At 43.9% G+C, this 12,137-nt stretch overlaps 1 protein-coding gene across 2 annotated transcripts in view; it reads left to right on the top strand.

Annotated features, from left to right (window-relative positions):
- The window catches only part of dock8 (dedicator of cytokinesis 8), a 368,411-nt gene that overhangs the window by 244,863 nt on the left and 111,411 nt on the right, over nucleotides 1-12,137 (top strand). For both annotated transcript variants that reach the window (XM_038804697.1, XM_038804698.1), the window contains exon 19: nucleotides 3,983-4,078. In XM_038804697.1, coding sequence (XP_038660625.1) covers nucleotides 3,983-4,078 — 96 coding nt within the window. The remainder of the gene's footprint in view (nucleotides 1-3,982; nucleotides 4,079-12,137) is intronic.

The following is a 12,137-nucleotide window of genomic DNA, read 5'->3' as shown; positions in this document are numbered from 1 at the left end:
ATCGAGTCTGCACCGACCCTCCAAAAAAGCACTCTGCTTAGGCCCACTCCCCCACCCTATCCCTGTCACCCCTGCATTAATCGTGGCCAATCTACCTAGCTTGCATATCTTTGGGAGGAAACCAGAGCACCCGGACGAAACCCACATAGACAAGGGAAAAACATGCAAACTCCATGAAGACAGTCACCCAAGGCCGGAATCAACCCGGGCCCCTGGCACTGTGTGGCAGCAGTGCCACCATGCCGACATTTGAAATCATTGATATTACAGAATGTACATGCCTTGGATGAATAGGTGAACGTGAAATATACATGAAAGGCATTGACATTCTAATGGGTCTCAACTCCAGACCTTTGTCAGTGAGTCCTGATAGCCCATTTCAGAGTGTGAGGCTAATCACAGCTAATTCTATCTCCTTATGACAGCCACTCATGTGCATTTGCAGCAGAAGGTACTGATCATGATCGTGTGTGGGAGGCCATGATATTGTAGGGACACTGAAGTCAGTTGTAAAGCTTCAACCATTGCCCTGGCTATGTTGGATGGCTTGGCACAGATTGTGTAGTATGTATGGTTCAGTCGTTCCCGGGCAGGTCGGAGTGCAGTGAAAATATATACATGCCTTTCATGTATATTTCACGTTCACCTATTCATCCAAGGCATGTACATTCTGTAATATATCACCAGAGAAAGCTGACTTTTTTTTCATCCTGAAAAGGAATAGGCTATTCAACCCATCAAACCTGCTCTGCCATTCAATTGGATCATGTCTTGTCAGCTACTTGAATGCCACTTTTCCAAGCTATCCCCACATCCCTTGATGTTATTGGTATCAAAAACTCATTAACGATTTCTGTTTTGAACATGCTGTATAATTGACCTTCCACAGCACTCTGTGGTAGATTCACCACCCTCTGAGTGAAGAAATTCTTCCTCATCTCAGTGTTAAATTTGCCCGTCCGATATTCTGGGATTATGCCTGCTGGTTCTAGGCTATACATCCCAGGGGATCTATCCTACCTATATTTACCCTGTCACGCCACGTGAGAATTTTGTAAGTTTCAATGAGATTAGCTCTCATTCTTCAAAACTCGAGCGAATACAGGCCCAGTTTCCTTACTCTCTCCTCATAAAACAATCCTGCCATCCCTCACTTCAACATGGTATGATATTACTGCTTCAAAGTTGGAAGCAGAAATATTTTAGGGCCACTCTGGCTCCTCACACACTCTGTTGGCAACGATGGGCAACAAACAACATTTCCATCATTAATGGATGAACATATTGGGCCAGATATTTTCGAGGAAAGCTTCCCAACTCAGACCACCCACCTTGGTTTGAAGAGCCCATTAGACCCAATTTGTTACTCCTAGGAGGTGGAGGATGAGGTTCTGGGGTGGGGGGGGGGGGGGGGGGGGCAACATTGAGTTGTGTCTGCTGATCCAAGAAGCAGAACAGATGTGGCCACAGGAGTGAGCGAAGGCTGGTGAGAAAGCCTGCCTCGGTTCTCTGAGACTTTGTCCCAGCTTTGTTTGAAGCTGTTAGGCCTTTTAAACCTCCTCCCTCAAACCTCCTAACCCCCCACCAGCCCCATGCCACCTCCATCCGTCTCAAAGCCCCGACCCATCTCCGCATGCTCCATACTCTTCATGCCACCTCCATAGCCAATAGCCCAGTATCCACCATGCACGGAGCTCAGGAGCCATATGGAGATAAAAAAATACATTTATAACAATCTAATACAGAACCTACTCCTGCACACTTGAAAGTGAAAAACTCCCATTCATGAGACCCTCTCAAATCTCCCTAGATTGTGATCTCTAATAAAAAACAAACTTCTATTTCAGCCCCACATCAAGAAAGTTAATTCTTGAAACTTTAAACTGTCAACATTGTAACTTTTGAAACATAGCCAAGCATTCATAATGATACAGTAATAGCCCTTGAGAAATGTCAATAAAGACCTCTATTGGAACTGTGTAACCTATAATAGATGGCCTGTCAATCAAAGCCATCCAAAAGAATTGTTTTAAATTCTCACTGACAAAGTAAGCATGTTTTATTTTCATTCAGAACCAGTTGAGAGTTTTAAAACTGTCCCACAACATGACACTTAAACAGACTTTATCCGCCCTTCAAGAGCATTTATGTTCGCTCCATCAATTCATCTCCACACACTACAGAATCAGACCGTTTACCAGCCAAAATGGAGTATGTTAGTGTTGAATTTGGATTTCCTGGCTGTGTGAATCACGCCCTTCCCCTTTCCCTGCTGTCAAAAATTGAACTTGTTGGAAATGGGGGCAGAACCTCCTCATCTGGATTCCATCTACCATTTTTAAAGGTCTACAGAGTCATTTGTGTTACAGAAACACCAAAATCAAGGGTTGCATAATCACCCAGCTCTGGAAGAAAGGTAGGGGTGTTTGAGATATAAAGCAAGACTCAAAAGGTTATAAAGGAGAGAGTTGAGGGAGGGAAACAAAACAGCATTGCCTGCTGATCTGTATCATGGCTTATTGGCAATAATCAAATTCATTTGATTGTACATGCATAAATGTTTTTGGAGTTTTGCCAGAAGATGTTGGTATCCCTATAAACTAATGGTCACCTGGAGCAGGCTGATGATAAAATACAAGAATATAAATCCCATCGGATTGACACCCTTGATTATATTCCAACACAGGGTTGGTTATAACCTTCACTATACACAGTTTTCATTACTCCATTTGTTTCAAAATAAAATCCACCAGTAACTTGAAGCCACAATGGTACTGAATCAACCAACGCTTAAATTACAACAATAAATATTTAGTGAACAGTTACATCACTGCCTTGTATCAGCTTCTATAATGAAAGTCATGAAGTTCCATGTACTTACAGGCCTGACATTTCCATCATTATTATTGCCTTTCACCTATGTCATGCTGCCCTAATCCTGTTCCACCAGTCTGTTTCATTACACTGATGAAAGTGAAAACAACGATACAATATCATCTTCAAGGGCAAAGACCATTTGTATACAAAACTAATGTAAGACTTGCATTGCCACCAGATGGGAACTTCTAGATTCCCCTTTCTCAGTTGGTGAATTTGACAGGCAGCAAATACATTTAGGATGTCAGGCCAAAAAATAGTAGGGAAGAAAGTGACATTTTCAGTTATCTGACTGCTGGATACAACTGCACACAGCTAAAAGCAGGAAATCTGGGAAAAGTGAAAGATATCCAAACCAGTAAAGTGAGATATTCTTCCTCATGATTAAGTTTATCCCTCTCATGTATCATGTGAGAGTACCTTTAAGAAATGGGTGTTTATAGATGGGCGTGTATATAAATATCTGCAGTGAGAGTACCTTTAAGAAATGGATGTTTATTACTGCCGTGATGTCAGAGAGTGGGTGGAGCTGGGCTGTCAGCTTTTTACTTTTGTTTTAGGCTGTTTGCTGCAGCCTAGTTTCGTTTTCAGAGCTGGATAGCTGCAGTCACAGTCAGAAGGGGTATTAGTCTCTCTGTAATATAAAAACTAATAACAGCTCTCAGTAGTGACTTTAACCTTATGTGCTTCTGTTAAAATTTATTTTTTTAAGTCTTATGGATGTTAAAAGGAAAGTTTAAAGGATTACTTAGTGTTGTAGTCTTTGGGGGTTGTATTTGAATTAATGGTTGCTAAGATGGTCACTGTATGTTTTAAAAAAAGGTTAACTTGAGTTTATAAATAAACATTGTTTTTCTTTAAAAGATACTTTTCCATTTCTGCTGTACCAGACCTGTCGAATGGGCCGTGTGCTCCCCATACCACAATCTATTAAAAGTTGTGGGCCAGGTGAACGCCATGATACACTTTGGGGTTCGCTAAACCTGGCCCATAAAAAATATGCAACATTTAAAATGCTCTGCAATGTCTGACAAATACATTTACAGTGCTTTATATACTTTATAAATGCATTCCCACTTTATAATCATCTTTTTGTTCAAAGCAGAAGATTCCAAACCAGAATCCACAAATCAAATGGGTAGATGGCCACAAAGGTGTGTTCAATGTTGAGATCCAGGCAGTTTCATCTGTGCATACTCAGGTAAGTCTCCAGGCTAATTTCATTTTTCTGCAGAGCTGCACAGCGATGTTTCGTTCAGAATTTATTCTTATAATCAGGTTAGGAGGAGTGAATTGCATCCTCTCCTTGTTCTACTCGTGGGTTAGTTATTTCAGAATTTGAATTGAAACGGTGATTTGGCAATTCCATATCAACATATAATTTTATATTTATATAATGCTGACAAACGAGACCTTTGTGGTCAAAGCTTTTCACCTTGCACTCATTAGGGCATTCTCAAGAATACAATGTAGGGGAAATCAACAAATTTATACTGTGTGAGAAGGGAATGCTGATTGGTTGTCAGTGGACTCTGCTTGGTAGAGAGAAGGCAATTCCATGTGCTAGAAGTTTGGCCTTATTGGCAACCTCATAAATGTGGCCCAAGCTTTTGACCACCATGAAAGCTCGATGCTGCAATAAGGCATGTCAAAGACATCCCGTGGGGTTAATGGTTACTCTGGTCTGATCATTTCATGCTTTACATCGCACAAATTCATGAGCGGGCCAGCCAATCACGTTCGGCCCTAAAAAGTGCCCAGGCTATCTCAAGTTACCCTGGAAGGGCAAGGTATCTGAAAAATGTGAGCAACAGGTGAAGCTAGTTGTTTCACCCAATAATATGCAGTAATAACACGAGTGGTATTCGACACTCACAGGGTGCGGCCACCAAGCCAAAAAGATGTTCTGGTTATTATACAAATTAGTAATGTCGTTCATGAATTTCAGTGCCAATGCTAGATATGTAGGCCGTATGTCCCAAAGACTTGCGGATTGTAGTAAACAGCGTGTCCCTTCTGTTGTTCACAACAGGCAAGGTACAGGCCCGTAGCTAACCAGCCCATGCTTGCAACATTAGATGTGATTCCGTGATTGGACAACATTTGCTAAATATTCCTCCATGTCCTAAGAATTACACTGACAGCCAATTTAAGATCTTCTGTCGGGCTTACAGGGTGACATGTTTGTATGTACTGGGAGCTACATATATTAATACACTGATGCCTGTTCTTTGCAGACAAACAGAACATAGACATACATTGCATCAGTTTCAGCAAAACAAAATAAGCGACGACCATTTGCTGGTTCATTCCTCAGAGCAATGTCTTGACCAATCAGGTTCAACCTGCCAGGTTTCAATTTCAGACAATGCTTGGCAGTTCACTGTCAGTCACCATCAACTGGTGCATTTTCCAATCAACTGGTGCCTTTCAATCATAGTCCATTTGTCAAGCAATCAGCACTTTTCTCATACAGTATAAATTTGTTAATTTCCCTTTCATTGTATTCTAGCAAATGTTTTGGTAAGTGCGAGAATAAAAGCTTCAACCAAAAATATATTTTTTGATCAATACTTCAAGCTGGGTACCACCAAATGACTTTCCATGTAATATCTCTATATATTTAACTTTGTGTGGCTCAGTCTAAGAAATAAGCCTCATGTTAATTAGTAAAGTATTACTTTTATTGTTAAAACTCACTCAGGTAAAGATGCAGAAATTATCAGCAATAGGTTTAAAATGTACAAATATGTCCAACTACCCATTAATGGGCAAAAGCACACACACAAACCCCACTTGAAGCATGCAAAAAAATCTGCAGCGTATCAGATCTTAAAACTTGGCCAAATAATGAGAAAAGTCAGGAAAAGTTTCATGGATTCTCCTTATGCTGACAAGTCACTTTCCACAGTAGCTGCTGGTGCTTAGGTTTCTCACTGAAGCAGTCATATTGCAGTTATGGCTGGGTGATCTTCGTCTCTCTCTTCGAGACAGTGGTGTTGATTTGGAATCCTCCTTTAAGAACTCCCAGTTTGCAGCAATGTGATCTTCTGGTGGGTTTTCAATCACAAACAAATCGGCCTTGAAGAGAAATGTTTCAGAGAAATATAGATAGGGTAAGGCTGTTTCCCCTTCTGTTCCTGTGCCAATCTCTCTGACTTAGTTCAAATCCAGTATTTGTTTACACATGAGCTGGATCATGTGACATCTCTAATTTCTATCAGAGCTTACCTTAGCCATTGTCTCTGCGAGCTGGTTGCAACTGTCATTATAAAGTAATATTTTATATAACAGATCTTTATAACATTCTGAAAATATATGGATTGGCAGGGTGAACTTATCTAGTGCATACTCTTATATCACTCGAACAGCAACTTTGACCTGCACACTCTTGTGGCTGGACAAACCTAAGGAGGTAATTAAAATGTTGTCAGTCTGAGGGACTGCTTCTAGTTGAGCTCAAATCTAACATTCCATTTCAAGTTGTTTTTGGCTGAGCAGTTAGGAGAATAAATTTGAGGGAATTATCGCTTTCTATACAAAAAGTGGGGCTTTGGTATTTATTGCGGTAAAGTCATTGAGATAAGTCATTGGACACTGGCTAAACAAGTGGTACCAAGAGCTTTCTTCAGATCAGTCTGTTGATAAGAGTTTTCATAAAAATGAAGCAGCAAGTAAGGTCAGAATAGGAAAGAAAATGTAGAAAGACAGAATTAAAGACTCTGGGTGCGATTCTCCCCAAATATTCCTCAGTTAATTTGTGGCAGGTTTTTCAGGGAGATTCCTGCTGGCAAGTTCCACTATTCAATGACACTTCGAATTTTGTTTAGCACTGGGGAGCTGAACTCCGAGATCGGGCCGCCATTTTGAAAGGGTGCCCCAATCTCTAAGTGAGCGTGTGGGTCACCCTCCATCCATGGACAATGTCAGCCCCCACACACATGGACACTACCGCACACCCCCCCCCAAGTGATGACACCCCGCTATGGGATCCCTGGAGGTCCCCCACCCTTCAAACCCCCACCCACCCTCATTTTATGGGCATGGCCCCCTGGCCCTTGGCAATAACATTATATTCTGCCTGCCCGGAGGACACGGTCCCTTTGCTATGGCACTTGCCGCCATAAAGCAGTGGGTTTAAATGTCCCATTGAAAATAATAGGCATGGAAAGGGTAAGTGGATGGGATTTAGGATGTGGACATGGGGGGGGGGGGGGGGGGGGGGGGGGGTGATGGTGGTCCAATCCAGTCGGGACAGGGGGGGTCAAGACGAGGGGGGCAGTGGGGAAACCCATGCGGGTGTAGGGGGGTTGGGAATAGGGGATATCATGTGGGGGTGCTTAGTGGGGGAGGGGGAAGCCCACCTGCCTGTGTATTGAAAATAGTCACCCTGAAGTTAGAAATGGTTTAATTTTTAACCATTGATGCAACACTGGCAAAACCATCCAAAGTTAGAACGGAAGCGGGGCTGTGACCAAGGACCTCAAACTAGTACTCTGACAATCACTCGACTGCCTCCACCCCCGTACTTTCTCAATGTTCTCAGCCCAATAGTAAAATAACAAATTAGGTAGCTGTATGCTCCCAGACTGTCTCTTCCTCTGTGGAAATGTCCTACGAATCCGTGGGGTCTTGCCTGCCCAAATAAAGGAAGAAATCAATTTATTCACCTTCACAAAAATAGATTTGGGAAAGAGATTTGTGAGACACTGAAACAAAAATAAAAACCTTGGAAGGGCATTAGTTTCTACCGACTAAATCCTGCCCGCCAAGGACATTCGTATGAACACTAGCGGTGGGAGTTTCGTACGAAAGACGGATCCAAGATATAAATCTAGGCCCAATCCAGAACCTTCCAAGGATTTCGAACAGATACTCCCATTCTACCCTATCAAACATCTTTTCAGCGTCCATTGAAATATCACCTCTGGCTCAGGGACTTGAGAGGCGGACAATATAATATGAAGTAGTCACCGTATGTTGGCTGAAAGCTACCTGCCCTTAAACCCAGTTTGTTCCTCTGATATCACACCCAGATATTACTCCGAGAAGGCAGAGCTCCAAGAACCTTGCCAAACTTTTCAGCAATAGCTCAGCGTCTGCATTCAGTAACGAAATAGGACAATACGACACACACTCTGTCAGGTCTTTGCCCTTCTTCAAAATCAAAGAGATTGATGCCTGCGCCAATGTAACCAGCAATATACCCCAGGGCAAAGAATCATTGTACATATCTAACAGCACTGGGATCAACTGATCTGCAGATTTCTTGTAAAATTCAATCAGTAATCCGTCCGGCTCGAGCCTTATCCAACTACATTAAACCCATGCATTTCGTGATCTCCTCCAGGCTCAACAGGGACTCCTCTCTTCTCTCTCTCTCTCACTCTACAACTGGGATAGACAAGTCATCCAAAAATTCTGTCATGGGCAGCCTATCCTCCGGGGGCTCCGCCTGATAAAGTCTGCGGTAAAATGCCTCAAAAGCCTCTGTGATGATATGCATCACTGTAAATACACAAGGGGTTAATGTAGATACACTAGAACTAAAACACTAGAGGGAGCACCAGAGACATCATGACACACAGACATTCAACCAATAGGTCAGTAAGATGGGACATGACCAATGGGCAGTCAGGACACACCCAGAGGTGACACTACCACAAGGGGGCGACCCATATAAAAGGACAGGGCACACGTGCTCTTTCTCTTTCCACAGGCGACACTCAAAGACACGGTCAGATCAGGAAGCATCACACCCACCGCATGGATTAGAGCAGACTGGTTAGTTAGATTATGTTACTTTAGTAAGATTAGCAGGAGAGTCGAACTCAAGTAGGAGAATTGTTAACTGTTCAATAAATGTATTAAACCTATCTCCAAGACTGAACCTTCCTTTGTCAGAGTATACATCAAGGAAGCAGCTTATGCTACATGAAGAAGCATAACACAGCAGCCTCATTCACGTTTTCTCGGGCGGAAACCAACCTACCTTCACCTGCACTATCTCCAGGGAGGCAGCCTAGCACCTCAGCAGGTTCTCCAACAGGCAACTGGCCTTCTCTCCATTTTCATAACATGTCCTCCTCAAGCGTCGCAGCTGGTGCACCAACTTGCCCATCAAGAGCAGCCCAAACCCCATCCGCAATTTCTCCCTGCTCGTCAACAACTACGGTGTCGGAGCAAGCGAGTACTGGCGGTCCACCACCATGATGGAATCCACCAACCTCTGCCTCTCCACCTCTTTATGTGCCTTATAGGAGATTATCTCCCTCCAATAACTGCCTTTAGAGCCTCTCACAACATGGAAGGCAGGATAGTCTCACTCCTTTTAAAATCAATGTACTCCCCAATGGCGGAGGATACCCTCTCACAGAATCCCTTGTCTTCCACCCAAATCATATCCAGGCTCCATAGGGAGCACTGAGCGGGACCCGACCCCAACATTAAATCCGCAGAATGTGGAGAATGATCCAAAATAACTACTGCCGAATACCCTGCCCCCACCACCACAGGAAGGAGAGACCTACCCACCACAAAAAAATCAATCCGAGAGTAGACCTAATGCACCTGAGAGAAAAAAGAAAAGTAATTCTCAATCGGATGTAAAAAGCGCCCCGGGTCTGCCCCCTCACCTGTTCCATTAAGACTAATAGTGCCTTTGCCATCCTAGTTTGGTGCACACAAATTAACTAGACCCACCAGAATACCCACCAATAACACACCAACAATCACCAACAATCATGGATCCACCAAGAATTTTGCCGCAGAGAACGATACTTCCTTATTATTCACCAAAACCGCAGCCCTTCCGGGCCTTACTGTCAAACCCCGATAAAATACTTGTCCCACCCAGTCCTTCAGTAACCTTGTCTTATCCTTAATCCACAAATGGGTCTCCTGCAAAAGCACCACATCAGCATTCAATTTCTTACGGTGCACAAACACCCTATATCTTTTTACTGGGATGTTCAATCATCTTACATTCCAGGTGATCAGCTGAACAGGGGGCTGATTGCCCCCCTCCCCCAATCCAGAGTCAGCCATCCCCACCATGCGCTGCAGTCCAGCATCTACTCAGAGAGCCCCCATCCAAACATCACAAAGAAAAGGTTATAGTCACCGTCTGAGAACTAACCCTCCCCCTCCCCTCCCCCACCCAACCTGCCTCCCCATCAATACCACACTCAAATCAACCAAAAACAGCAACAAGGCAAACAAAGGCTGCTACCCCTCCCCCTCCTCACCTTAACCCCAAATAAAGCAAAAACAAAAATCCTAAACTCATCTTTAAAAGAAAAAACTTACAGTATGATCTGCAGTTGCCCCCACCACTCTGCTCCCGTTAACTAACTATACAGCTAGCAGGACGGCCCCTGCTCAGAGTAAAAACAGAACAAATAACCATAACATATATACCCATGCCACACACCATCAGTAAAAATACAAGCGCAAACTCCAAAATGCCCAACAGACACCCCAACATATCCCATATATCACATTCCCACCCACAAACAGACATCCCACAACAAATACAGTTCCCCTGCCAAGCCGCCTGTAAGCAGTTAGTGGAGTAATCAAACGCCCAGCAGAAGCGTCTGCCATTTTCTCCGCAGTTGTAGCTTTCGACATACCCAAGTCCCAACGTTGAATCTTTGCTTTTCTGCTGCCTGGTTTTGTGTTTATCAAGCATTCCTTTCACTTGAGACTCTTATGCCATCAGACTAACAAGTACCTTCTCAAACCATCACAGAAAACTGGACGAAAAGGTCCAAAAACAAGGTACTCTGGCAGGAACCACCTTGTGTGCGACTGCCCTCTACATGACACCAACAGAAGTTCGGATCATCAAAAGACTTAACAAAGTCATCGGATATCACTCTCATGGTCGCAGGATAATGCAGGGCATAATTCGTTCCAATTGCCTTGAGTTGCCTTCGAACTTCATCGAAGTGTCGAAACTTCAACTGCTTCGCTGCCAAAAAATCCTGGATAAACAAAATCCTCGCCTCTTCATGGAGCCACGTCATGCCACGCCTCGCCATCTCCAGGTCCATCTGGTGATCTTTAAAATTGTGGAAGCGAATGATTATAGGTCTTGGATTTTGATTATTCCTTGGCTTCAAAGACAGGATATGGTGCACCTTTTCTAATTTCACATCCAGCTTAAGAAAATGTGGCAGCCAGTTCTCAAATAACTTATCAGGAGCATAACGCTCCACTCCTTCTAGAAAATCAACGACCCGGATATTCTTTCTACAGCCTCGATTCTCCAAATCTTCCAGGATTTCTGACATGTCACCTAACTGGTTTTCCCAGGATTGAACATGAGCTTCAGCTGAGGAAGCAACATTTTCAATGTTCAGGATTCTTTCCTCCGTTTCATCAAGCGTCTTGTTAGTATTCTGTAGCTCGATCTCATGGGCACTCCATTTCTGTGTCTGCAAGCCTTGTTCCTGATCTATTACTCAGATAATGTTTTCAGCACCTCAGCAAACGCCGGGTCAAGAGACCACTCGAGAGTCAAGTCGCCAAATTGAAAAGGCGGCTCCACCTCCGCCGAATCTGACTGCGCCCTTTTCTTGCCAGATGTCTTCACGTTTTTCAGAATTTTCAACCTTGGGTAGTTGTCTGTGTAGAGTTTCCATGTTCTCCCCGTGTCTTCATGTGTTTCCTCCAGGTGCTCTGGTTTCCTTCAACAGTCCACAGAGGTGTAGGTTCGGTGGATTAGCCGCGCTAAATTTGTCCCTTAGTGTCAAAGATGTGCAGGTTAAGTGGGGTTGCGGGGATAGGCTGGGGGAGTGGGTCTAGGTAAGGTGCTCTTTCAGAGGGTCGGTACAGACTCGATGGAGGCCCCAATGGCCTCCTTATGCATTGCAGGGATTCTATGGCAACTACAAAGTGCCTATTACTTTAAGTTATAATTTACGGTTAGGGCAGCACGGTAGCACAAGTGGATAGCACTGTGGCTTCACTGCGCCAGGGTCCCAGGTTCAATTCCCCGCTGGGTCACTGTCTGCGGAGTCTGCACGTTCTCCCCGTGTCTGCGTGGGTTTCCTCCGGGTGCTCCGGTTTCCTCCCACAGTCCAAAGACATGCAGGTTAGGTGGATTGGCCATGATAAATTGCCCTGAGTGAGCAAAAAGGTTAGGAGGGGTTGTGGGCTATGGGGATAGGGTGGAAGTGAGGGCTTAAGTGGGTTGGTGCAGACTTGATGGACCAAATGGTCTCCTTCTGCATTGTATGTTCTATGTACATTAG

This window comes from Scyliorhinus canicula, chromosome 8 (genome assembly GCF_902713615.1).
Source record: "Scyliorhinus canicula chromosome 8, sScyCan1.1, whole genome shotgun sequence".
Taxonomy (NCBI): domain Eukaryota; kingdom Metazoa; phylum Chordata; class Chondrichthyes; order Carcharhiniformes; family Scyliorhinidae; genus Scyliorhinus; species Scyliorhinus canicula.
This window is presented reverse-complemented; position numbering and strand designations above follow the sequence as displayed.